The sequence below is a fragment of the Equus przewalskii genome, unplaced genomic scaffold (assembly GCF_037783145.1).
Source record: "Equus przewalskii isolate Varuska unplaced genomic scaffold, EquPr2 ChrUn-6, whole genome shotgun sequence".
Classification (NCBI taxonomy): domain Eukaryota; kingdom Metazoa; phylum Chordata; class Mammalia; order Perissodactyla; family Equidae; genus Equus; species Equus przewalskii.
Window position 1 is genome coordinate 905777 of NW_027228754.1, and position 26086 is coordinate 931862.

Here is a 26086-nt window from a genome sequence, read left to right on the forward strand (position 1 = left end):
AGTTTTCTATTTACCCACAAAAACAGTTTTCTAAGTCACTCCCACTTGGCAAATTAGCTGTGTTCCAGACATGCTTCATACCAGAAAGGACCAACCTACGCTTCAGTCAGCCAACACTGGTGAGTACCTCCTGTGTATTTAAGGTACAGTGGGACAGAAAGAAAGGCTCTAAATATGCCCAGGGTTCTTGTCCTGGTGCAGGGGAGAGGGGATGACAACTGTAACTGGGGAGAGAGGTCCACACTGCAGGGAAAAGATGACCAACCACATCAGGTTCTGTAAGTGGCAAACGTGAGGTTTAGTGAGTTCAGAGGAGGGAGGGAATGGACTCGAGGCCTGAGAGGCGCATCCTGGAGAAGGTGATGCTGCAGGGGATTTGAATCACGGACAGTTGTGGACAGGCTGAAAGGTGCCCCGTCTCCTCTAGTTATTTTTAGAGAAGTCTACTACACTGAGATCCAACGTTGTCCAACTCTGGCCCTCATTCTAAGGTTGCCATGGGGATCTGAGTTTTTAAACGTGATGTTCTCCTTTGGGCCTTGTTTATGAGGGGGGTAGAGGAAGCAACCATGTAAAACAGAGGTTGCATTGGCTTTCCATCTTTGTTTAACAGACAGACATGGGAAGCATAAAAACTGAGTCATTGCCAGGCACAGTGTGCAGCCTGGTAGGATGCTGCTGATGTCCTAGAGGGAAGCCATGGTGGCTCAGAGCCGGGGCGGGGGGGGGGGGGAGTGTGCATCTATCCAGGCAGATGGTGACACCCTGACACTGTAACTCTGGTGGCTCCTACAGGGGCTGCCCAGAAGAGGCCACTAGTTAAAACTCGCTTGTTAACACCAGCGAGGCTCTAGAACCACCGGCCGTGCTACTCCTACAGCATTTCCCTGCACGCCAGCTACTGAGCACTGGAGGGGCTTGATGTGTCCTCGGGGGCTTGGGCCCAGCCAGCCTCTCTAAATCTCACAGAAAGAACTGTGGGAGCTAAAGCCCGCGAGAAAGAGGTCCTATTTCAAGAATCCCCGGAAAGAGTGGTCTTACTGGGTGTGTCGTCATTCCCCACAGGTGCCATGAGGGGCAGTCAAGTGCAGAGGTTAAGAGCATGGATGTTGGAGGAGACGGTCTGGGTCACATCTCAATGCTGCTAGTGCTGAATCTGTGATCTTGGACAAATTACTTAAACTCCCTGTGCTTCAGTTTGCCCATGTGTCCAATGAGGATAAGAGCAGCACCTGCCCTCTGGGTTGTTATGAGGAGTACATGACTTAATACATGTGGAAGTGCATGGACATACTAAGTGGTTGCTATTTTTCATAGAATCTTACAGCTGGAACGGACTCCAGAACTCAAGCCTAACCCTTCATTTCATCTGTGAGGCCCAGAGTAAGGGTGTGATTTGCCCAAGATCATAAAACAAGGGGCAGAGCTGAACCCAGCACCCAGCTTGCTGGCCCTTGCTTCTTCACTTCCCTCGCTGGGTCACTAAGAACACGAGGAGAGGGTCCTGGCATTCAGCCAACTCTCAAGCAGCACTGAGCACATGAAAGGGGCCTGTGAATACCTGCACTTCGGTCTCAGGATATATGAGAAGATTTGCATATGCAAAGAAACATAGAAATGTTGGACTCCCATAAGTCCTTGCTACTCAAAGTGTGGTCCAGAGACCAGCCACACAGGCATCACTCCATCACACGGGAGCTCGTTAAAATGCAGAATCTCAGGCCCCACCCAGACCTGCTGAATCAGAATCTGCATTTTAACAAGATCCCAGGTGATTTGCATACACATTAAAGTTTGAGAAGCACTGCCTTCAATGTAGGAAGCTTGGGATACAGCTGCTGGAAAGGGGGCCAAAATGCGTGAGAGGCTGTTTTCTGGGAGCCAGCTTCTTTCCGGGGGCGAAAGGGAATGTTAATGTTCCCGATGCCTTAGTGAGATTCAAGCATTTCCGTCCATCCATAAGCACCTGCTAAGAGCAGTGCCTGGTGTCTCCCCCTGAAACGCTCATGTCCTGACACATATAATGAGGCCCAGCAGGGCCAGGGGTTCAATATATTACTTCTTCATTAACTCATGGATGTGTTCAGTTCTGGGCGTTGAGAGGTCGAGTGTAAGCCAGACTGGTGAGGACCCTGCTCTGATGAAGACCACCGTCCATGAGGGGAAGTAAGCAATAAACAAGAAATAAACAACAAAGCATTCACTAACTGAAAGTCAGTCAGGGCGATGGGACAGATGCAGGTTCTGACTCCTCGGCAAGGTCAGGACAGGACATGTCTCTAAGGTGGGGACTGAGGTGTGCCCACATCTGCTGCCTGGCCACGGCCCTAGGACTCCACTCTGGGCCTAAGTAGCCTTGCTATTAAAATAAGATGCTGCCCGATTTCTGAACACCTTGAAAGAGTCATCGGCACTGGCCCATACATTCCCTGTGAGGCAGAGGGGCAGCTCCACAGATTTAGGTCCTGCCTCCCAGATTTTGGGGTTTCTAGGCCCCTCTTCTCATTGATTAATAAATCTCCAATCCTCTTTCTGGTTTTAGTGAGGAGTCATTATTCTAGGTTTCCACAGAGGAAGGTTTGAGGCAGTCCTGGCCCTGAGAACCCAGAGGTGCAATATAGTTTATTCCCCTCACGGGAATGGCAAAGCCCGCCAGCCACCTGAATAAACACCAGGCTGGCAGTGGCATCACCCCATTGGCCTGCTGGGCCGGGCCAGCTGGTGTCCCCCAGGTCAGCAGCAGCAGGCCCCTCCTTGGCTACCTCCCATTCAGCCATCTCTAACCTGGAGGTGCTGGCCTTGCAGGGGTCCCCACTCATCCCTAGGGCTCTGCTTTCCTCACACCAAGAGGCTTTTGTGGGGCACTTCTCAGAAGGCATGGGGGATGCCACCCACACAGGGCACTCTCGATCCTGCCCTGGCAGAAGGGTGAACGCCATGACTTCATGCTTCAGGCTCTTCCCTTGTGGGACAGCTGCAACAGTGACATTTACAGTGTGTGCAGCGTGGCTTGTGGGCGGTGACGGCAGTGTGGTGGAGGAGGCGGGAAGGGTGCCTATCTAGCAGGGGCAAGCACACCACATGGCCCCTGCCAAGGATCCTGGCACTGTGAAGAGGAGGGAGGGGGAAGGGAGGAAGAGCAGGTAGATAGAGGCCTGTACAGAGCCAGTCATGGCAATTAAAGATCTGGGAACTCTGTCACAGGTCGTTGGGCCAGACAGAGCCAAGGAACTGAGAGGTGTTCACAGAACAAGTGTCATGTGCTGGAGGGGCATGCATTTGGGCATCAGAGAGTGCTTGCTGAGAGCAAGCCTGCAGTGCCAAATGGGGACAGGTGTCCCATGCTGACTACAGCCAGATGCACAGATACCAGAAGGGAGAAGTGTGCAAACTAGGCAGGGTCCCTGGGAAAGAGGGAATTGGATGTAGGTGGAGTTGGGGATACAGCTGGCAGTCAGCACTGGGCAGCACTGTTGGTCAGAGCACAGCTTTAAGGATGGTCAACACAACCAGGTGTGCAGGCAGGTGAAACGGGCATGGGGGGTAAAGCTGTTCCATGGGTACAAACTGTGTTGTGGCTTTGTCCAGCTGTTGGGCAAGGGTGTGTATGCCTGGGTGAGACCACGTAGCAGCTTAAGCCAAAAGCGTTGGGACTCAAGGGAAAGATGACCATGGTGCAGAGCCCTGGCAGCTCTCTGTGGTCGTGTTCTCCCCACCAGAACCAGGGACAGGGGTGTGGTCGGGGAAGGTGCTGGCGCTGGAGACCAGGTATGAAACCCACACCACGGTCCCTGCCTGGTTATGTAACCAAAGGCAAGCGATGGGACCTCTCCAGGCCCCAGGTGGAAAAAGGAGTAGTGATACCTACCTCACCGGGCTTGGTATGGAGAATGGATGAGGGGCTGCGTGGGGCACAGTGCCAGGCACAAAATAGGGCTGGACACATGTAGGCGAAGCTGGAGTGGGACGGACCCTTGGGATCTCAGTAGCAGATATGCAAGTAGAAAAGAAAGGGGAGCTAAGGTCTGGTGTGGCTCGGACACGAAGGATGGTGAGGACCCAAGGCTGGTGTGTTATAAAGAGACACACTAGATACTTGTAGGAGGAGACTAAGCTGGACTGCAGCTGGGCCAAACCCAGGCCCAAGTCATGCGGCAAGCATGGGCTCCCACATCTCTGGAGGCCACCTGACCCCCACCAGTAGACGGCTGGATGGGCACAGGGCCCAGATACAGATGGCAAGCCTGAGGGCAGAGGGGCAGGCTCCATTGGTGGAGTGAAGTGTAGGGGTATCTGGACCCTCGGTGGGAGGGCTTGAGGTTCCCATGAGCTCGCCCTATTCTTCCCCACTCTGAGCCCTCCAGGACACAACTAGGACCAGGTGGCCTGGGACAGCTGCTGCAGCCGACAGGTGTCTCCAGCCCCTGATAAGAGAGCTGGAGAGGGACAGCAGCTGGGAACAGCCGGTGCTCCTGAGGACAGGACAGGCTGGACGTGGCACAATCCCTCCAACCACAGCTGATGGAGACAGGCAGCCGGCCTGCGTGCAGGGGGCCGCCAGCTGCCACATTCTATCGCTTCCCCAACCAAACAGCTGTTGAGCGTCTAGTCCACACCAGACGCTGGGAAACAAAGATGACTTAGACCCAGCTTGCCCTCAAGAAGTCCACAGCCTGGAAGAGAGTCAAACATATAAAGAGCAAGACATTCCAGGCCTCTGAGGATGAATTTCCATATTAGGGAGAACCCCACACTTTAACTACAGCCACGTGCTCCCTCACATCCTGGCAGCTACGAGCTGTTCCTAGGCCAGCAGGTGGAGAGCTGACTCACACCTTAAATCCCTTTAGCTAAGAAGAAAACCTTTCATTCCACAGTAACAAATTAGATGTGAAGTACATATAACCCCAGGAGAGGTAATATATTGACTTGAACTCATATTAAGATGTAAACTGAATTAAATAATGTTAGAGCTGAAATGTATCTTAGAAGTATTTATCTGCAACCCTTTCCCTTTTCACAGCTGATGACACTGTGGTTAGACAGGCTGAGTGACACTCGCTCTCCAAGGATGCACCTGAGTCAGGAGAAGAGTAAAATGACTTAACAGCAAACCCTTCCCCGGAAGCCGATTTGGTCAGGAGAGACAGTGAGCACTGGGGGCGTCTCAGTGGGAGTGGACGGTGGGCAGGAGGGGAGGCTTGGAAAGACACAGCTCCCTAAGTCACAGCCAGGCCTGCACACATGAAAATTACATTTTCCTAGTAGTTGGTGAAAAGATATATCCCCCAGGGTCTGGAATGCTCCTTTGATCTTGCCTTCCAGACCAGAAACACAAAGGCCACCAAATCCTTAGGTTTGGGGGAGAAGCCTCAGCAAGGTCTGTGCCAGCACATTCTGGGGAGCAGGCCAGTTCTGGGTCTGGTAAATCCATCGTAGACTGTAAAGCTTACGTGGACACAACGCTATCAGGAGAAAAGGCTTCAGAAGATACACAAGGTTCCACACAAGGTGTCCATCTGTGCTCATGGACAGGGTTTGCAAACTCCAGCGGGTAGAGGCGAGAGAAAGAGAAGTCAAACACACTAGAGGGGACAGGGCTTTGCCAACAGAAATCACACTTTGGGAAGCTTGTGGGCACACATCTATTTTAAGAGCGCAGGATATGCACCCATTCACACAAAGGCATACACATACACAGTCATATGCACATCCAAGTACTTATAAATGTTGACAGGTGTCTGGCAGCTAAGTAGAGGTGGGGCATTTCTTCACAAAGCTTTGCAATTTTGATTGGCATGACTTAATTCAACTAAAGCCTTGATGCTAGAAGAGATTATTTTAGCGATCTGTCCCTCAGTTTGTCTTTTTCTCCACTTTGACAATAAACCTCCTCCTGAAAACAGTATGTGGTACTAGGTGTTATACCCCTGCCTCTTGTCCTGCTGCCTTCAGAATCCATTTTTAGGCCTGGGCAGCCTACAAGTCTTTGGGTCCCTGGATGCACTGAGAACTCAGGGGAAGAGTGTCCTTGAGCTGAATCAGGACCCCTGCCAGGTCTACATGCAAAGGACAGGGTTCACCTTTGCCTTTGGGAGCTACAGATTTCCTGTCTAGACTTCTAATTCCCATCTCTTCTGGCACCTATGCCCTGTGCCCACCCCCACCCCCAACTCCAACACATTCACGTTCTGTGTATGTGTCCCCCTTCCCAGGCACTCCCGGAGAGGCTCAGCCTGGGTCTACCACATTAAAGCTTCTTGGACTGCTGACCACCTTGGATGCTACTTCTCACTTGGACCAGTTCTAGAGGAATGCCCGTGGGACTTCAGGCCTCCACCAGGTGAACAGGAAAGATGTTTTGAGGGTTAAGTTTTTGGAACACAGTGAAATGGCCCTACTGAGATACACACTCCAAACTGACACAAAATAGAAAGTCTACCAATCCCAAGTGTTGGTGAGAGTGGGTGTGGAACTTTCATACCCTGCTGGAGGGACTGTAAACTTGTACTACCGCTTGGGAAAACAATTTGGCAATTTCCCCTGAAGTTGAAAAAAGCATAACTAAAAGCTCAGTAGTTCCATTTCTATGTATATACCATAGAGGAATGCACGCGTGCGTGGGCCAGGGTACACGCACAGGGACGTTCACGTAGAGGGGTGCTCCTAGGGCTATTATGAATTACAAAACAGAAAACAACCCCCATATCCATCATCAGTAGAGCTGATCAATAAATTGTGGATATTCATACAAGAGAATACTACACAGGAATAAAAACGAATGAACTACAAGACATAAAAACAACATACGTAAGTATCAAAAACCAAAAGTTGAGTGAAAGAAGCCCAACACACACACACACACACACACACACACACACACACACACAGGATTCTGTAAGATTCTATATATGTAGAGTTCAAAAACAGACAAAACTATTGTCCTTAGATGATGAAACTAAAGGAAACGAAGGAAGATGATTAACATAAATTAACATAAAAGTCAGGATAGAGGTTCCCTTCAGGGAGGGGGTGTGAATAGCAGAGGGCATTTTGGGTGTTAGCCTTGCTGTGTTTCTTGAGTGGGGTGATACTTACACCAGTATTTGCTTTATAATAATTTGTTAGGCTATACATTGTTTGTGCACTTTTTCTATGCATGTGTTATTTTTCACAGTTTAAAACAAAAGCTTAACCAAAACCACGCCACTAAGCAGAGATCCCACAGCTGATTTTACCAAGAGGTGAGACTCTGAACAGCTCAGATTCCATTTCTCTCTCCTTCCTTCCTCTTTCATCTGCAAATGGAGTTTCCATTCCTACAGCCTCCTACACACCCGAGGTGGATATACACGTATGCCCGCTTCTACCGCCAAGTCCTGATCTGACGCTGGGCAAAATGCCCCTCCAACTGACCCCTTTTGTCTGGTCTGACCTCCAAAGAACTCCTCTTGGGATTTCAGAATATCCGAAGACGGGGAGCAGAATTGCACTTCCATTCCTCCTGCAGAGCCAGGCTGCAGGAGTGTTTTTTCCATTTACCCAAGATTCTGCCTTTTCGGTGACTGCAGACGGCAGACAGACTTAGCCAGCACAAGCCAGGAGACGAGTGGCTGGACCTCAAGCCAAGAGACATTGCTCTGCTCTATGGGCCCAGGGCCCAGACCCATCTGTGACTACTGCCACACCACAGCACCCTGTCGCTTTGGACTGCCTGGTTTGGGGAACTTCTCACTGCATGGGACCTTCCCTAACTCAACTTTAATCCTATTAAGGGGATTTATGGGATACAGTTACGGTTCTGCCTAGAAATTCCCTTGGAAGGGTTATTGTTTTAAGTTTTGTTTAGGAAAAACTGATGCTTCCAGAGCAGACAGCGATGATTCAAAGAAGCTTATGGCGTTGATTAGAAAAAGCCCTGGACCAGGAACCAGAAGGCGTGAGCTCCAGCCTATACTGTCCTAGCACCACAATCACAGGGAGAGCATCTAATTTCCTTAGGTCTCTCATCCTGTCCAGCTCACAAATGAGCTAAATGTATACAGAAGGCTTTAAAAACCGTAAGTGCTATACAAATATAAGGGATTATTATCATTATTATAAAGGTCCAGTTTTCGCTGCTAAACATATCACAGTTTTGAAAAGGAGAGAACTCTCATCAATGTAACTAAGATTCGTTTTGGCAAAAACCCAGTTATTGTGTGACTGCACAGAAGACACCATCCTGCTGGGGTAGTGGCATTGCACCAAATTCACCCACATGCCTACCCTTTGCCAAGCAAGGAGGGCTCAGCTGCTAGACCAGGCTGGAAACAGATTATGGCCCTTGAACAGAGCTGGCCTTCTCAGAGGCTGAGTGTCTGACCTTGGCCTCAAGAGCACTGTGCTCTACCCCTGGAGCTATCTTTCCCAGGCTGTGTTCTCCAGACAGAATAAAAACCATATGGCTGCCAAGGTCAGGTGAACACAGAAGAGGTGGCTGTCAGCCTGTTCCTATAAAAATGCAATCCTTTTTTTTAAAGGGGTATTGCACATTTGGATGGTTCTGGGGGCCAAGAGAAAGAGAGGCACTTTCCAATTTCCAAAGTCCAACTGGATCCTGGCTTAATTCCTTTTGAACTCTTTTGGAAGAATCAGAAAGTGGTTTTAAATAGGAGAAAGAATCCCAAGGCTGCACGAAGTCCATTGGTTGTAGGATAGTGTTGACCATTCCCAATCTCATCATTCCAGCTGTCAACATTGGGGAAGGAGAGACCCAAGATGCTGAGTGGCCTAATTCTCTTAGGGAGCCCCTCCAGGAAGAGGGGGCTGATGAGAGTGGGCTGATGTGGTCCTGTTTGCCACTGTGACCTACCTGCAAAGCTCGGGCTCCGGTACCCTGATCCCACTTATCAGACCTTGTAAAGTGATTGTGGCCCCACCAATCCTCCCAGAGCAAATGGCCACATGCAGAAAACACTTCATCACAGCTCTGGGGGAGCCAAGCCTAAGGGTGGGTGAAGAAGGAACCGGTGTTCACCTTCTGGGAACATTTTTAGGAGTGCAAGGAGAGTGCTGAAACCAATCCAGGCAACTACAATGTTTCATCGTCCTTGTCCCAGCTCTCTTGGCAAAGCGATTGGGCGAAGTTTGCCCCTACTCACTGGCCACAACCTGAGTGCCCTGTTGCATTTAATAATTTCAAAGTACTTCCAAAATGCCTAGCTCACCTTTCACCCCTCAGCAACCATACAAAGCTGGTAGGGTGCCTTTCCCACTTTACAGATGGAGAAAGTGAGACATGGCTGCTTAGCAGCTGCTAACAGAGTAATTCACTCTGTCCTGACTCCTAGTCCAGGGAGGCTCTTTCCGCCAAACTAAAGAGCACTGCTTTTTTCATATCTTAACATCTACTAATCACCCATCTGGGAACCTCAGCTCCTCCATGAGAGACGCCCCCCCCCATGCCCGCTTTTTCATGAAGAATATTGATATGTTTACATGTTTACACTGTTATTAAATTTACCACTTAGAGTAACATTCTGAAAATTACACAGATGGATGTTAACTAGACTTATTGCAGAGATCATTTTGTAATATATACAAATATTGAATCATTATGTTATATACCTGAAACTAATACAGTGTTGTATATCAATTATACCTCAACAACAACAACAAAATACCTAGCTTTCTACTTGAAGCAGCAGCTCTGGGAGTCACTGTTTCAAGTATCGGTTCAAGAACTGGATGCCAGGCAAAGAAACATACCTGTCAGCTTCTTACCAATAAAGATGAATGATGATCATTACTCTTCTGGTGACTAAATGATTTCTTATCTATATGTTCAAGCATCACAGCAAAAAAACAATGTCACCATTATTATGTCCACAGCAACTTCTGTCTCCCACCATCACATCACATACCACTAACTGAAAACCATGTCACCAACTGTACATCTCTCTGGAGCTCAGCCATAATAATGTGGTGTCTCTACCTATGGAAATTACTTTACTAGTCCATTCTTCCTGGGTGATCAGCCTGAATGTTTTCTAGTAGGGAATATTATTTATTAGTAATCATTTTTATGTCTTCTTTCTCTAAAATGGATTTGAGATGGATTACCACACACACACAGAGGCAAGCACTAAAACAGTTTAAAAAAAAAATAAAAACCAGAACAAGATATTAACAACCATCTACCCAGGAGGGAGATGACTCTACCTTAAAACCAGAAGTAAGATGCTTATTGTACTTTGACATTTTATTTAGCTCTAAGTTCCCTGGAAGTCAAAGTAAAAATAGAAATACATCGGTTACGTGGTTCTTACGTATGAAAAAAGAAGGTATTTCACTGATTCTCTTTGTCACCAATAATTTGGCATGATTTTGGATGAATGTTTTATGAATATTTTTTTCTTTCCAGAGAATAGAATGGGTTGAGTCTAGTCAGGACACGTGCTTTCTGAAAAAGTACTGTGGGAAGTTTGATACACTTTTGGGCCTTATCGAAAGAAAGATATGGAAACCCAGAATCTTCCTTACCTCCTCCAGCTTATCCACTCGCCCCACCAGTTTGGTAGTGACCGAATGCAGCTTCAGGAGATCCAGGCCATAGAAAGCTCCTTCCAGCATGTCTATGATGGTGGAGAGCTATGAAACAAGGGTAGGAGTTAGTCCAGGGCTGGGGCAGACAGACCCGGGGGAGATGTTTCCTCTTAGACCTCTATGTTGGAGGCTCGACAAGGAAGCTACAAGCCAGGACGTGAGAGGTGGCCCTCAGAAACTGGCACTTGTGTAGCCGGGCACATAAGCAAACGCAATGGCGTCAGTATATTCTGCCTACTGGAATACTTGGGTAAGGAAATGGGAGAATCCTACAAGAACAAGTAAACCTGAGGTCTAGACATCTTCACCAAACTGTTTACACCTCTTTTATTAAATCTGTCAGTTGCACGCACATCTGTCTTCCCTACTAGACTGTGAGTTCCTTGAAAGCAGTGCCTATGTCATCTTAATCTTTGTTGCCCCAAGACCTGGCAGAGTACTTGGCTCATAACAGGTCATCTTTAACTACTCAACAAAGTGGCTTATAAACTCCAATGCCTTGAGGATATGCTTCTGAAACACTCAACTTCATTGTCTATGGAAGGCCCTGGAAGACACCAACAAGGTTTTTTTTCCTTAGCACTAAAAGCTAAATGGACTGTAGAGTAAAAGAGACCCAAAGACCCCTCTTTGAGGTGGAAAGCTGCCATAGGGCACCCAGCCTTCCCAGTTTTTTCCATATTGGCCCTTCTGCCAGTACAAAGCCACTAGGAAGAAGGCGGCTGCGGCTCTGGTGGCATTCCGGGCATGCAGAGTGCAGGCAAAGGGGCAGATGAGAGACACTAAGCTGAGCCTCCCTGCCAAGGACCGATCCCCAGGAGAGTTGGCTGGATACACTTTTGCAGTCTCTGCTCCCCACTCATCTCCCAGCCTTGCTTCCAAATGAAAAATTCCATGTATGAAATATTCATTTTCAGAAGCTCATTTTCCTCTCCACCAGAGGAAGACAGCTGAATCCCAGGTAAGCACCATGAAAGCTAGCTGATGAGCAGCATGCACTGGGATGGTTTTCTGACTCCTAATAGAAAATGTTGCCTGCTGTTGTTCCGGATGCCCCTGAGTCCAATCCCTCAACTGGGCGACTGTGCCTTTGGTTCAGAAAGTATTTTCACAGCAGAGCTGCAGCTCTGAGGGACGTGGCTGGATCCTGAGACATTCACTGTACTGATAAACAAAACTCTACTTACAAGGATATCAACGACTCCCAGTTACTGAGCGTGTACCAGGTTCCAGGCACAGCAGTGCACTGTACATGGTCATCATTAATGGAACTAGTCTCTATCAAGCCCTGACTATGTCAGGTGTGGTCCCAAATACTCAGCAGTTGTCATCTCACTGATTCTCAAAACGACCCAGAAAGTAGATGTTATTATTCCCACTTTTCATTCAAGGACACTGAGGTCAGAGAAGTTAAATCACTTGAGTAGGATGCTACAGTAAGTAATGGCAGAGCAGTGATCTGAACCCAAGTCTGTCTGGCTCCCAAAGCAAGCCCATCTCACTACCCAACACTGCAAGTGGAGTGGGGCAGGCAGGCATCAGATGAAACCCTCAGCCAACCCGTGGGGCTGCCCCAGTAGGGTCTGAGCTTCCCCACCCTGTGGACCATGATCACAGGATCGCACTTTGATGACTGGATCAAGCACAGACCCCAGGCCTCTCCTTCCCTGGGTCGCCTAGACCGTGTGCTGAGGACGAAAAGGCTCCCTGCTCTCTGCGTGTCTCTCTTCTCTTTGAGATGCCTGCTGGGCTGACAGGAAATCGTGGCAGTAACTCTCCTGAAGAAGAACACGGAGTTCTTTTGGCTGGTGGGGCCTGGCAGCTGCTCCAGGCCTGTCTCCTTAAGGAGAGGTAGGCACACTCCGCTCTTGGTGTCCCCTTTAGACATCAGGGTTGCAAATGACCAATTTGTTAGATCATCAGCCTCGGATCCACATGCAACACTCTAGGGCCCAGGGCCTGACCTGCTTTAAAGGTGAAAACAGGTTCCACTTATTCAAAAGCCTACGATCCCCCGCAATGGCCTTGCCAGACTCATGGGTCCCTAAAGCGCCCTCTCACCCACGGCATTACCCCACACCAGGTCCCACCTTCAAGTCCCGGCTGTCCGCCTCCCGCAGCTTCCGGAGCCTGAAGTCTCCCTCACAGGGATTGAGGGCCGACGGTGGTGCGACACAGGCACACTTGCAGGACGAGCCTGAGGTGATGGTTTCCACGGTGTAGAAATCTTCCTTCCTGGAGGTCCCCTCGTTGACCCTCTGGCAGGCATCTCGGCCCAGGGGTCTCACTACACACTTGCACTGACAGTCTGAGCCCTCAGACACGGCCTTGACCTTGTCATAGTCACCCAGCAACTACACAGACAGACAGAGAGAGAGGGAACAGGTTGGGGGTGTGCAAACACAGGCCTCGGTCAGGGTCCTGAAGAAGGCTCTCCATTCACTTTGTCAAATGTCCTACGCTGACGGGAGACCTCAGACAACTCTGAGCTGTGGAGCAAAGAGGTCATCGCCACACAATTTGCTGACTCTGACGTTTCCTCGAGGCACTCAGAGTTCAGTTCTCTCCATTTGTCTTGGAAAGCTGTGCATTTCTCAGGGGGCCTTAGCCTTTCACCATTTAAAGGAAGAAACAAATGAGCCCCATCATTCTTTCAATAGTCCTTGCCTTAGCTAGAATCCAGATTTAGATTAAATAAGGAAAAGGAGAAGCGATGATGGAGGGATTGGAAAGCTGAGATGCAAATCTGAAGATGACTTGCTTCTATCCTCATTCATTCCTTCAGCATTTGTTGAGTGCCTACTTGGGACTGTGCTAGGTGGTGTCAGAGGTGAAGGAGAGGACCAGAGAGCCTGCTGCCAAGGAGCTTACAGTGCAGGAGGCATATAAATAATAGTCACACCAAGGAGAGAGCCATCAGTGCCCCCGAGGTGGCGAAGTGCAGTGGGAGCTCAGAGAGAGCCACGGAGAACGGCTCCAGCCATGCACCAGGGAAGACTTCTTGGAGGGAGCGGTATTTAAACTGGGCCTCGAAGGACGGGTTAGATTTGGAGGAAGGGAATTGGGAGGAGAGAGATAGGTCCAGAAGTCAGCAAGGTTTACTCAGCCTCAGGGTTCACTTGGCTCCTAGAGCAGCTTCTGCACCCAAACCCTAGGCCAAAGCCAGGAAAGTGAGCTGGCAGCGCTTGCTGCCTCTACAATGCTAAACATTTCCTTCTGAGCGCTTGCCCCTGCCAGCGTCTCCAGGCAGGAAAACACGCAACAGCAGGCTTTCTGGAGCCACCATCCTGGGCACTTGCTAGAGAAAAGGCTCCTCCCAGCTCCTCCCCAACAGACCCTGCATCCCCAAAGCCGGTGCTCCCTTTCTAGGCACGGAGAAGGGCTCCCTTCATTTGACTAATGACCCCGGCAGGCAGGCACTGAGCTCGCTGGAGTGGAAATGCTCCTGGGATGCTGTTTAGGGGGAAGAAGGCTTGTAATGTTTTTCTTGCAAAGGTTGGGTTTCTCCTAAGACTAATATTTGTATTGGGGCTGTTGTCAAATACAGAATGGATCAGCAGAAGAAACAGCTGTAGTTTAAGGTGACTTAAGCGGCTGGTCCTTATGGGCTGACAGTAAATTGTAGCTGTCTGCTCTCTGAAACTCTGCCTAGATTCCTACGGAACCCTGCTCTGAGACCCTGGGTGGATTCCTTCCTTTCAGGGGGCTCGGGTTTCAGGAAAGCTTTTGTTGTAGGCCCTCCAGAGCCCGCATGTGAAGAACATTTATGTCTTTTCAATTGAGGGATCAGTGCGAGGTTATGAGTGGGTACAGGGCATACATTAGCATAATTATTAAAGGGAGGGGGAGGAGACTAGTGTTTGAGAAATGTCAAAGTGGAGCTGATCGTTCTTTCTACTGGAAAGAGACAAGACCCAGTCCGAGGGCTTCGTGAAGCTGCTGGCAGAGCTATAGGGATCCTTTCTCAGCCATCCCTCATCCTCAGGATATGGTGACACCCACCACACATCATCATGCCAGCTCCGGAGAGCACGAAATAAACACTCCAGAGAGACTATCCCTTACAGTCATGAGATCTGGGCTCAAGATTGTCAGAAGACCCAGCTGTACCCAGGTCTTTACTGTTCCAGGACTCTTTACTGTTCCAAGACTTATAGCCCTCATCTAGAGAATGGAAATGAGGGTGTGTGAGGGTTGAGTCAGATAAAGCAAGCGAAAGCACCCTGTAAAGGGACAGTTACAAAGCTGTCACCATCAGCTGTCACTGGCCCCCCACTGATTATCTGCCAGACCTGAGTGGATCTGTATTTCCACTCCACCTCCCCAACACGGGCGTCTTGTCGTCAGTCCCTCAGTTTTGGGGTGACCTCACATTAATCACACACGTTGCTGCTCTGTCTTCACCCCATGCTTGTCCCTGAGTGTCTCACTCTGTGCCCTGAAATATCTCCCCGGGGTTACCCAGTCTGCCTCTTGTCCAAAATGCCTGCCTGTTTTCCCATTCCAGTTCTGACAAACAGCCACACAGACAAGAGATGGCCATACTTTCCACAACCCTTGAACCAAAAGGTTTTGGTGTTGCTTTTTTCCCTTCTTCTTAGGGAGTTCTGAGTTTCCATCTCCTCTCCTTTTTCCTGATTTGGTAACCTTGAGAGAGCCCATGAGTTGGGAAGGAGGACCCATGTCCTTTCACTTAAGAAAATATTCTGATGAATGAAGTCAATGCCCCTCCCTTCGGTAATGGAGGGAGAAACAGCTGCCTCCCAGCTCTTCAGTGAGGACGGGCTTCTGGCTCTTGCCACCACCCAGGGCAAGAGGAGTGGGCATGGGACTCGCATCCTACCTGAGATAAAACGTTCTCCTGGTTGTCCGCTTCGTTTTGCAGAGTCTCGTCCTCCGTGGGCGCCACCGTCTGTACGTCTGGGAGCTCGCTGGTTCCTGCATGAGGAGTGCTGGACCCCCAGTCCGCAGCTACCACCAGAGCGAAGCAGAGAACTAGCAGCAGAGGCTTGGCCATGAGGGACGCGACAAGAAGGGGCTCGGCTCCCTTGGAGAAAGGCTGGGGTCGGGGGTCTCGGCAAGGACGGAGGCGATAGCGTGTCTTGGCTGGAGCCCAAGGGTGGCTGCTCAGAGCGCCTTCTAAAGCTGGGTGCGGCTGAGCGGGACAGGAAGGTGCGCCCCAGAGACCCTGGTCATCTCCTTCCCGAAGGGAGCAGCCCTCGACTGTGCGGCCCCCGTGGAGAGCGGGGCGCAGGGAAGGAGGAGGTGACGGGGAAGGTGGAGGTGGCACGGGCGGGCCGCGCGCGCCGTCCTCTGCAGAAGGGCTCAGCGGGAGGAAAGGGTCCGCGCAGACGCGGGCGGTGCGCGGGGGGCGGGCGGCGGGGAGCCTCGGGGCGCACGGGAACCGGCGCGGGGCGGCGGCGGCGGCGCGGCGGCCAGAGCTGCTGGGCGAGGGCGGCGGAGCGCTCGCGCGGAGGGAGGGGCGGAGCCTCTATTGTGCCGGGGCCGCGGGGATGCAGCCAGTGACGGCGCGGAGGAGGCGGAGGAGCGGGCCGCGTGCGGCCGCCGGGGGCACGTCGGCAGAGCGCCTCTCTGCTTTCACCTTCCGTCGATGTTGAAGGGAGAGAGTTACCCTCGGTGGGGTCCCTGAGGCTTGGGGATCACTTGTGCCCATTCTCGCCGAGGGGAGCGAGTTTGCTCTGAGTGGGGAGGCAGGCACCGAGCGCTCGCCCCAAGCCCGAGCCTGCAGGCATCCTCGGCACACTGCTTCTGTTGCTCCCCGCGAGAGAGAAGGAGCGTTTGCTCTTGGGCATTTCTTTTCCCCCCGACTTGACTCTGACCAAGATCTCGGGCAGCTTTGAACTTAGCGCCACTGGTCGTTTGCTTGCCTGCTACAGCTTTAGAACCTGGTAATACCTCCACCCAGAGGATGACTATTGAACTCCCTGCTAGAGTGCGTCCGCAGTGGTGTAAATATTAAATACAAAGAAAGTGGCTGTAAATCTCTAACACTCTTTGAATGTCCCTGTGGGGGAAGCTACTGCCCGAGAAGCAAATGATTATCAAAGGGAACAGCTCTGACTATCTTCGTGGTCTGGGACAGGTCTCAGGGTCTCTGTTAAACTAGATGTTCTCTAAGAGGGCGTCTGCCTTCAAGAGTGTGCAATTATGTTACAATGTCCCTTAGTGTCCCTTTTAGACACCTACTGTGAAGATTAACAGGGTATGAATTTAAGGAAAGGCACTATACCTTCCAGAACAAGTGCCAACCTGAAAATATTGAACAGAGCCAGGCCACTTCAAAGATGTGAGAGATATTATTATGCATCCTTGGGAAATTCAAACACCTTGCCTCTGTTATGCTAAGCAATGAGGGTTGTAATCATCTAAGTAATAAACTAAGGCGACTTCAGCTCGTATAATAATAACCCCTATTAATATATTTTAATTTTTTTAAATCGCGGTTTATGGACAAAATCGAAGGTTCTGGGTGTCTGGGCTTGAGGAAGTGTCACACACACACGCACACACACTCAAGACTCTATGTAAGCTATCAAATATTTTCCTAAACCAGTTGTGTGTAAACATCTATAAAATATAGTTTTAAAATTCAATTAAAATAAGTGTTGAATGTCAGCTAGATGCAAGATAAGCTAGGTTGTTACATATTTAATGGGAAGATGAGATAGTCCGTGTCCTCCAGAAAGAGTAGTGGTGGGAGAGGGGTGGTAAGCAGAATAAATACTCAAATCATAGGGCAGAGCAGCAGGATATTCCATGGGGCTTCAAGGAGGAATAGGTCCCTTCTAGTTGAAAGGTCAAGGTTTCATGACACTGGAGTGACACTGGAGATGACTGGGATGATGGGAAGCTTTCAAAAAGGCAGTAGATAAATCAATAAGACGTAGGCAAGAGAGAGAGGCCATTCGGGGCAGACAGACCAGCCTGAATGTGTGTATTCAGATCGCAGACTGCTGCTCACTTCTCAGGGAAGACTACTTGACTCCACCCCAGGGTGATTCCCCTATTATATGCTCCCATTATACCACGTGCCTCTTCTTCACAGAATTATGGGAAGTACGTTTTTATAGGCCTTTGTGTGTGTTTCAGTAGTGCCTGTCTTCCCCACTAAACTGTAAACTCCATGAGGGCAGGGCTCTTGTCTGGTTTTGTTCATCATTACAGTCCCAGAGTTTAGCCAGTGCCTGGAACTAAGCAGACACTAAATAAAATCGGTTGACTGAGTGGGAACTACAAATAGTCCAGCTGGATGTATTCCCAATGACCTTCCTAAATACGATCTTTGTATCCATCAGTGTGCATTTGACTGCAAGTAGCAGAAAATCTACAATGGCTTAATCAAATATGAGTTTATTTTTCTCCCACTCTCAGAAGAATTGGAGATTGGCTGTTTGAAGTTTGGTTCGGCAGCTCAGTGATGTCATCAAGGACCCAAGCTCTTTCCATTTTCCACTCTATTATTCTTAAGGTATTGCCTTTTTGACCTAATCATTATTGGTTTAAGCCACTCCTTTGCCATACTCTTTTGCCAGACATTTAATTTCCCAATCTCTCTTGCAGCTAGGGGTAGCCATATGATTCCGTTCTGGCCCATAGAATAAAATAAGTCTGCGGAGAGTTTCTAGAAAAGATATTTTGCTTCCTGATAAAAGAAACAAATAGGGGAGAGGAGCTTTCTGGTGCTACTGTTCCCCCAGTTCTTGTCTTTGAGTACAATCATGGTGCCTGGAGCTGTGGCTGCCATCTCATGACCATGAGTCCTTTCTCCTGTTGAACTGAAATCTATCTCCTTTTAAAGTCCACTTTTAAAGTTTCCTTTTAAACTTCAGTCCTGTGGTCCTACACAGAATAAATCTAAGACCTTTCCCACAAGACAGCTTTTCTTCCACTTAAAGATAGAAGGTAAGTACCTTCTAAATCTCCTCTTTCTCAAGCTAACTACACCCACTTTCTTCACCTTTATCTCCATTTTATTCACCTGTTTCTCAGATCACATGGCTTTCCAGACCTTCTGTTATTCTGGTTATTTTTTTCTCTAGAAAAGCTCCAGTTTGAGTAGACGTTAGAGCATCTTGAAACCATTTCTTCTCTTCTTCTGGGCACTGTTACTTTATTAACGCAGCCCAAGATTGCCTTAGCTTTTTTGGCAGTTACATTGCACCAGTGATTCACATTGATTTATTTTTTTACATGTAGTTTTTTCCTTTTCTTTCTTTTTTTTTTTTAAGGTGGATTTTATGCTGGTTTCCTCCATCCTGTGCTTTCCAGCTCTGTTCTTTTTCTTAACCCGAGTACACGCCTTTACATTTTTCCCCACTAAATATTATAATGGCCTTGGCCCATCTTTTCATCCTGTCGAAATCTTGCTGGTTTTGCTCTTGTCAAAGTTTAGGGTAATTTCCAAATTCAATAAGCATAGTTTCTGTCTTAATTCAAAGCATTAATTTTAAAAAGTCATATTCATTCAGGTAGTACCAGATTCTAGAGCCTACCATTATAGGAAAAGTCTTTCCTTATTGATAGTAACCCTTTTGGTGTGACTTCTCAGTCAGTCAGAGGTGTTGGTGCCCAGCCCCCACATCTTCATCATGTCTACAAGCATTTCTCAAAAGACTCTTGTCACCTACCTTTCAGAAATCAAGATGCACTGTTGGTGGCATTCCTCCCACCTGCCAGTCTGATAACCTGACCTGAAGATCCTGAGATGAGCTCGGTTTGGATTTAGAACATCCAAGTTGACGCGCTGTAAACTCCTTGCATCCTTTGCTAAGTACCTACAGGTTCCGCTTCACTTGATCCTCAGCATATTGGTGTAAAATAAGCATTACTCTCTCTGTTTAACAGATGAAGTCACTAAGGCACCAAGGCAATGAGATGTGTGACGGCTACCCTGTACCATGTGCCAGGCATCATTTTGTGTTCAAAAAATCTCTTTTTTCAATGAGGAAACAGGCACAAAGAGGGACATACTTGCTGTGGAAATGTTCAAAGAACAGGGGCTCAGAAAGCTATGAGCTTGCAGCTTCAGCTACCTGAGACCCAGGACCAGTTTCGGCTGGCCAGCCTGTTGCTGGATTCTGGGGGTCCCCCCAGCTGCTGCATCCACCAGGCCTCCCCAGCCAAGTTTGCTTCTGGCAAGAGCATCTGCTTTCCAGTTTATCTGGGAGCCTCTTGGCTTTGTTCTGAAATTCATGTCTGTTGAAAACCAACACTTCGTTTGCCAGGTGGGGCCGGGCTGGCTAGAAATGACCTGCCACCTTAGTGTGTAATTTAGAAAATGCACCTGCCCCGCAGCAGCAGAATCAAAGAGCAGAGCAAAATCCCACGAGCAACATCATTCTGCCATCCCCCTTCCCTGGCTCGCTACGGGGTGGGAGCCCTGCCAGGGAACTGCCATAAAATGTTGGAAAGGGATGATGGAAAGCACGGCTGAAAATGAGGTCTTTTTTCCCCTGTTCACTCTGCTTTGCTGTTTTCTCGGCTTCTTGTTTTGCCTTTGATCGTCTGCATTTTCTCTCTCCTTTAATTCAGTTTAACTCATTTGTTGAACGTATATTATGAGCCAGGTGCTCTGCAGCCTGCTGAACACACGAAGACAAAGAGACAAGACCCCTGCCTTTAGGAGCTCATGTTATAAAGATTATAAATGTATAATCCTAGGGAGGCATACAAAAGAGCTTTTTTTTTTTCTCTCTCCCTCAAGATATTTTAGTAAAGAAAGAAGGTTTTCTTAACTGTGAGAGAGCTGGCAGGATGTCTTGCAGGCAATGAAGAGCCATTAAAGGATTTGGGCCAGGAGAATGCCAAAGTCAGATTTGCAGATTAGACAAGTTATTCGGGTGGTGAAGAGTAGAAAGCAGAGAGAAAGGCAAAGCAATAACCATAGTCCTCAGTTTGCAGACCACCTGGCCTCCTGAGCTGGTTCTGCCCGAGCCCGAGTCCAACGCTGGATGGGTCATTGCTGTGACCCAGAGGGGGTTCCCCTGCCCTCTATGACACATGGTGACCACGGAGGGATAGGCAGGCCGAGGCCCTTTGCCTTCCTAAGGAGCTTCCCAGGGCTGCTCCAGGGCACAACTCCAGGAGATACCGTTCACATCATAGCCACGTGAATGGACCCCCCGAGAATCGTGCAGGCACAACCTGCAACCACCAAACGCTGTCCTGGGACCGCTCAGAAACACTGAGAACAGCCTGGTGCTTTCTACACACTGTGATCTCTCTCTCCCTCCCCCTCTCTCTCTCCTGGTTCTAAGAGACCTCCGCACTCACAAACAGAGCAACTATGTGCTATCGTGTGGTTTGCTTTTTCAGGATATTCACCTGCCTCCTCGCCTTCTCACAGATGCCTGATGTCACTTTAATGAGTTCTGCCTTCAGTGACAAGCCTTTACGTGCAAATACACTTGGTAGGGGGAATGCATTGCCTTAAGTCTATACCGGGGAATAAATAACTGATAACAGATTTTGCCTGGGAAGGAGCAGTGGGAAGACACTGTGAAGTTAAAAAGACATGTTATAGGACAAACCCAGAGAGGGGGACGTGGAGAAAGGGAAGGCCTGGTCCATGTTTTACTCCTTGTTAGACTAGAAATGAGGTCTAAGGACTCATATTGATTCCTGATCTTTAGAGATGAATAGAAACTGGTTCAGTAACACCTGGGAGAGGAGTAAGCCAGCTAGAAGACTAGAGATTCTAAAACTGTGATGAGTTTTTGGGAAATGCAAGCAAAATGGGAGAACAGGGGTTACAATGGAGGGAAAAGAAAGGGAAATAGGGAGAGGTGAGAATGGAGGGCCAGATCACACAAGGCCTGTGTATATGCTGGGAGTCTGGATTTTAAGCCAGAAGCTATGGGGAGGGGGATGCCAAAATTGTTATAAGCAAGGGAATGAAGTAAATAAACTGGAGTTCCAGCTGATGGTCCTGGCAGTAGCATACAGAATGGATTGGAGGGAAGGACTGAAGTCAGGAGACCTGTTTGGAGGCTGTTGTAGAAATCCAGGCATGAGATTGGAAGGCTCTGAGGAAGGAGTGGCATGGAGAGAAAGAGGTGGGTATACGACAGATTGAAGAGGGAGAAATAATAGACGTGACGCCTCTCTGGATATGGGGCTAGAGAAGGGTGAGGATATTAGTAAGAATTCTTGGTTGGAAGTAACAAAGCAACTTTATCCAGCTTAATTAAAGAAGGGTTGGGGAAAGAGCCTTTATTATAAGAATATGGGAGTGTCTCATAGAACCCAAGGGCCGTAATGTCACTGGGGTCATTAGAGACTGACTTGAACTGGGGACTTCTCCGATTCACACAATAGACAGAAAGTGTCCAGGCCACAGTTGCTTGAAGAGAGAGTGAGGCTTTCTTCTTCTCAGGCCCACTTCCAAATGCCCAGGGAAGGGACAATGGTCCAACATGGATCAGGCACCGAATCCTGAACTAACCACCTAAGGTATGTGTGGAGGGAGTCAGGTAACTTTGTACAAAGTGGGAAAAGGGGCAGGTCCCGGGGAGAGGCTGCTAGACCAGACAAATCAATGGGAATCCAGTGTACTCTTGCCCATGGCTGGCTGGCTGTCTCCCCTCTACTTCCAAAGATGCACTTACTTAACGTAAATTAATCATCTTATAGAAAAGCAAAAGTATCTCCCTGTAAGAGACAATCCAAATTAGTATCTAGGAATGTCATAGGTAACACTTCTGTGAGTCCACATCTCCAGGTGTTATCTTTTCCAGCTTGACTTGAATCTAGTTCAGATGTGACTTCTCACCATCCTACAGCCAACAAATTACATGATAAATTCAACCTGTTGTATATACATGTAGCTTTCAGCTCATAGATATTTCAGTTGGTGGATTACCCACTAAAAACATTTAATCCATACATCTTCTCTCCAGGATACTCCTTCCATTGCCTGGCATGCATGAATGTCATTTAAGTGTAGCCTTGTCAGATAGCCTGGAGCCATGGGGAAGCCTCGGCTTTGGGGTCAGACAGACAGGCTGTGGAATCTGGCTTTACCATACTTACTGTTGACCTTGGGCAAGTCACTTCACTCTGTGAACCTCGGTCTCTTCATTCTAACATGGGCATCACAAATCTCCTCCTCTGCTTCCTATATGCTCACCACACGTTCCTTTTGTCACCCTCACAGGAATGAACCCCCACCCCCAATTCTAAGGGTAAAAACAATGAGGAATATAAAGATCACAGAGGGCTTAACAAAGGGTAAGTCTTAGATTTACTATTGAGAGGAAACCCAGACAATGAGACAAAGATGAATGTTTACTTGGGAGCAGGAGAGATCATTGTAGTCTGAGCTTTGTGGGGGCTTCAGAACCACATGCAGACTTAGGCTCAAATCTGAATTCCGCTGCCTATCCCATGGGTGATCTTGGGTGCTTTTCCCTTCTGAGCCTTAGTCTTCCAATATTGCTAAGTAGTTGTAGAGATTAGAGATGTATAAAAACACCTGACCCACTGCTTGCCACATTCACAAATATTTATTGAACATTAAATGAATGATAAAATAGTGATTATTTACTAAACGAGTATATTATTATTCCTGTTTCTGACTCACTATGTGCACTTAGTAGAAACTCTCTCTGTGCCTCGGTTTTACACTCAGGGTGATAAAGGAAACTATCATTTTTGATTCTTTGTTCCTTCCATCTGGCAATTGTGATTTAGGTAAACAAATTTTTCCCTTTTTTTAGTTTGCTTTGTTCTGGGGACTAAACTTTAACAAGGTAACTTTTAAAGCTCGAGCAATTCCTGAGGTGTCCTCAGAAACTGGGCTTCAGAGCCAGCTGCCAGCCCCTTGCTTTTGTTGGCGGGGTGGCCCCCACACATCCGGTGGCTGCAGCTACCCAGGGAGGTGCTGCCTCGAATGCGGGTGGGGGTTGGGGTAGAGGTGAGGGTGGAGGTGGGTCGGCTGCGGGCCTTCTCTGGGAAGACAGAAAGCATAGCATGGAGCAAGGTGGTGAGCAGAGCAAGGCTGCCACAGGCATCCCTGGCCTGAGTGGAAACCCAAGGGACACCTCACTCCAGACAGGAGGAAACCCAGCTATGTGCTCCGAGAGCCGACGCTCCCATCCAAGGAGACACCTAAAATAGCAGCAACATGATTGAGACAGAGTGGCACTGCCCCAGAGTTCCAACTCCTGCCGACATTCTTTCTCTAAAAAATTATGTTCTTCCTTTTGAAAACCCAGTTCAAGCTTGTTCCAATCAACCTTGGGAGTTCCCCCTGTTACCAAACCAGGTTCACTTCTGCCCGCCGCCCAGAAAGCCAAACACCAAGACAATGAGATTTGCAGCAGAGAGGGCTTACTCACAAGGCAGCCATGTGAGAAAGCGGGAGCACGAGCCTCAAATTCACTTCCCTAAAAATAGGGACTCAGGGATATTTATGGGATAGGGGGGCAAGGTGGTCTGAAATGTGGAGAGAGGTGATTGGAGGTGAGGTAAGGTGAGTTAATTGATGACCTGTGCAAGCGTAGTCAGACTTCATGGCTCTTCACAGGATGCAAGCTCACAAAATGGTGGCATTAGCATGATCTGAGGGTGGAGTTTTTAGCCTCTTGATGTCAAAAGGTCGCCCATTGGACATGTGCGTGGGCCCAGTTGATGAGTTGGTGGTCTCAACCGGCCTGAAGTGGACAAGGAGTTCTAATTCCTGAAAAACAGCTCACACACCCATTACCATGGTGACCCAGGCTCCAGGAAGATGTTATCTATAGGAGCCTAGTGGGAGTCGGATAGCATATTGCCTAAACAGTACAGTTATCAATAGGTGGGTTAAACAGCTAAAAGCTATAATCAGTAATTGCAAAAAGGAAAAAATCCTTTAGTTCCTAGCTACTTAATCATCAATGGCTAACTCTTTGCCAGTTTCACCCCACCATCATTCCTAACCTTCCTTCATCTCACTGACATCACCCTGCTTTCCTCTCATTCTCCTTTCCTCCTTTCCTTCTTGCAAAGAAAAAACCATTAGAGCTCTGTTATCTGAAAGTGATAAGTGTGGTTCCTGAACAACCATGCACTGTTCAAGTTTTCCATTACTTCATAGGAGATTTTCAGAATGTCTGAGCTTCACTTTTTTTAGACCTAGAATTGTATGTCCAGTAATACAGGACCTTTGCATAACTCCAGGGGGACTATACGGTATATATGAGTGTCCCCTTGGGTTAAGGACAGTTTGAAAACCTAATATGGCCAGGTGCAAGCATCTCATTTGATCCTCACAACCATCCTGCAGTGTAGGCGCTGTTACCCCTAGGCTGGGGGGGAGGAAATTGAAGTAGAGAGATTGACTAACGTGCCCAAGGACAAACATACACGACTTATAAGTAGCTAGCTAGCTTTGATCTCAGGGCTGTCTGACTCCAAGCTCATGCTGTTAATCACATCCCATCCTCCAATATTTAACTTTTAAAACCCAACTTCAGCCCCTAACCCACATGCCATCTCTCCTAGAATTTCATACTTAAGGTTCTCCAACCACTTATGCACAAAATGGCAAACCTACAGAAAAATAACCAACAGCACAAGTGGCAGGCAGTGAGATTTCCCATCTGGGAGACCTGGCATCTTGTCCCAAACGCTGCCACTCTGGCTGTGTCTGTGAGCTTGGGAAGTCATTGGCCTCTCTGGGAAGTCATGGGTTTTGGTTTTGTCTATTTGCCAAGAGAACTGGTTGGACTGAATGATTTCCAGGGTGGTTCCTTTCAGCCCTAATATTCCGAATTCTTTGGTTCAAGCAGCTTGATTTATTGATTCTTCTGTAGTGTGTTCCGGAACACAGTTGGCTTGAACATAGCTACCCACAGAAAATAGTTGTTTTGCATGTTTCTATAAGGCCATCAGTCACTCTAGAAAGTGTTGAAAATTTGAAATGTGAGAAGAGTAGACATTCTCTTCTTTTCATGACACATTCCTCAACATCTGAGCATCCTGATTTCCTCAAATTATAACATGGTGATTGCATAGCCATCATGTGAAGGCAGGAGGGAGGGCCAGCAGGGCTGCCCCAGGGCTAACCACCAGGAGAATTTGGCTGGTCTGGTCAGAAGCGGTGGATCATTCCCTGTGTGTGGACCATGTGTTCTGGCCCAGGCAGCTGGTTCTAGGCCTGCCAGTGGCTCACTCTGCGATGGGGGCAGGTTGAGCAGTGATGGCAGCATTCACAACAGCACCATTTCTTGAGTGCTTTACACGTACTGTCACTAATTCCCAAAGCATTGTTGAGAGTCAGGTGTAGTTTTCTCCATTTTATAGATGAGACTCAGAAAGTGTGAGCAATTAGACCAAGGTCCCAGAGTCTGGCCTGAAACCTGGGACTTACTAATTCAGAGCCAGCTCTGAAACACCATGCTGCATTCAGGCTCTCTTATCTTCTTCATCTGTGGAATGAAGGGCTTGACCTAGTGCTTCCCGGCATATGACACGCATACTGCTAGGGGTACTGCATAAT

The 26086-nt window shown here is 48.4% G+C and overlaps 1 protein-coding gene across 6 annotated transcripts in view; it reads right to left on the reverse strand.

Moving 5' to 3' along the window:
- The window catches only part of OLFML2B (olfactomedin like 2B), a 36557-nt gene extending 20088 nt beyond the window's left edge, over positions 1 to 16469 (reverse strand). For 2 of the 6 annotated variants that reach the window (XM_070608314.1, XM_070608313.1), the window contains exons 1-3: positions 15431 to 16051; positions 12678 to 12941; positions 10525 to 10632 (exon numbers count right to left, since the gene is read on the reverse strand). In XM_070608314.1, coding sequence (XP_070464415.1) covers positions 10525 to 10632; positions 12678 to 12941; positions 15431 to 15604 — 546 coding nt within the window. In that variant the 5' untranslated portion in view covers positions 15605 to 16051. Of the gene's footprint in view, positions 1 to 10524; positions 10633 to 12677; positions 12942 to 15430 lie in introns of all 6 variants that reach the window. The other 4 variants (XM_070608315.1, XM_070608317.1, XM_070608316.1 and 1 more) reach the window with 4 other exon arrangements.
- Positions 16470 to 26086: the final 9617 nt, after the last annotated feature.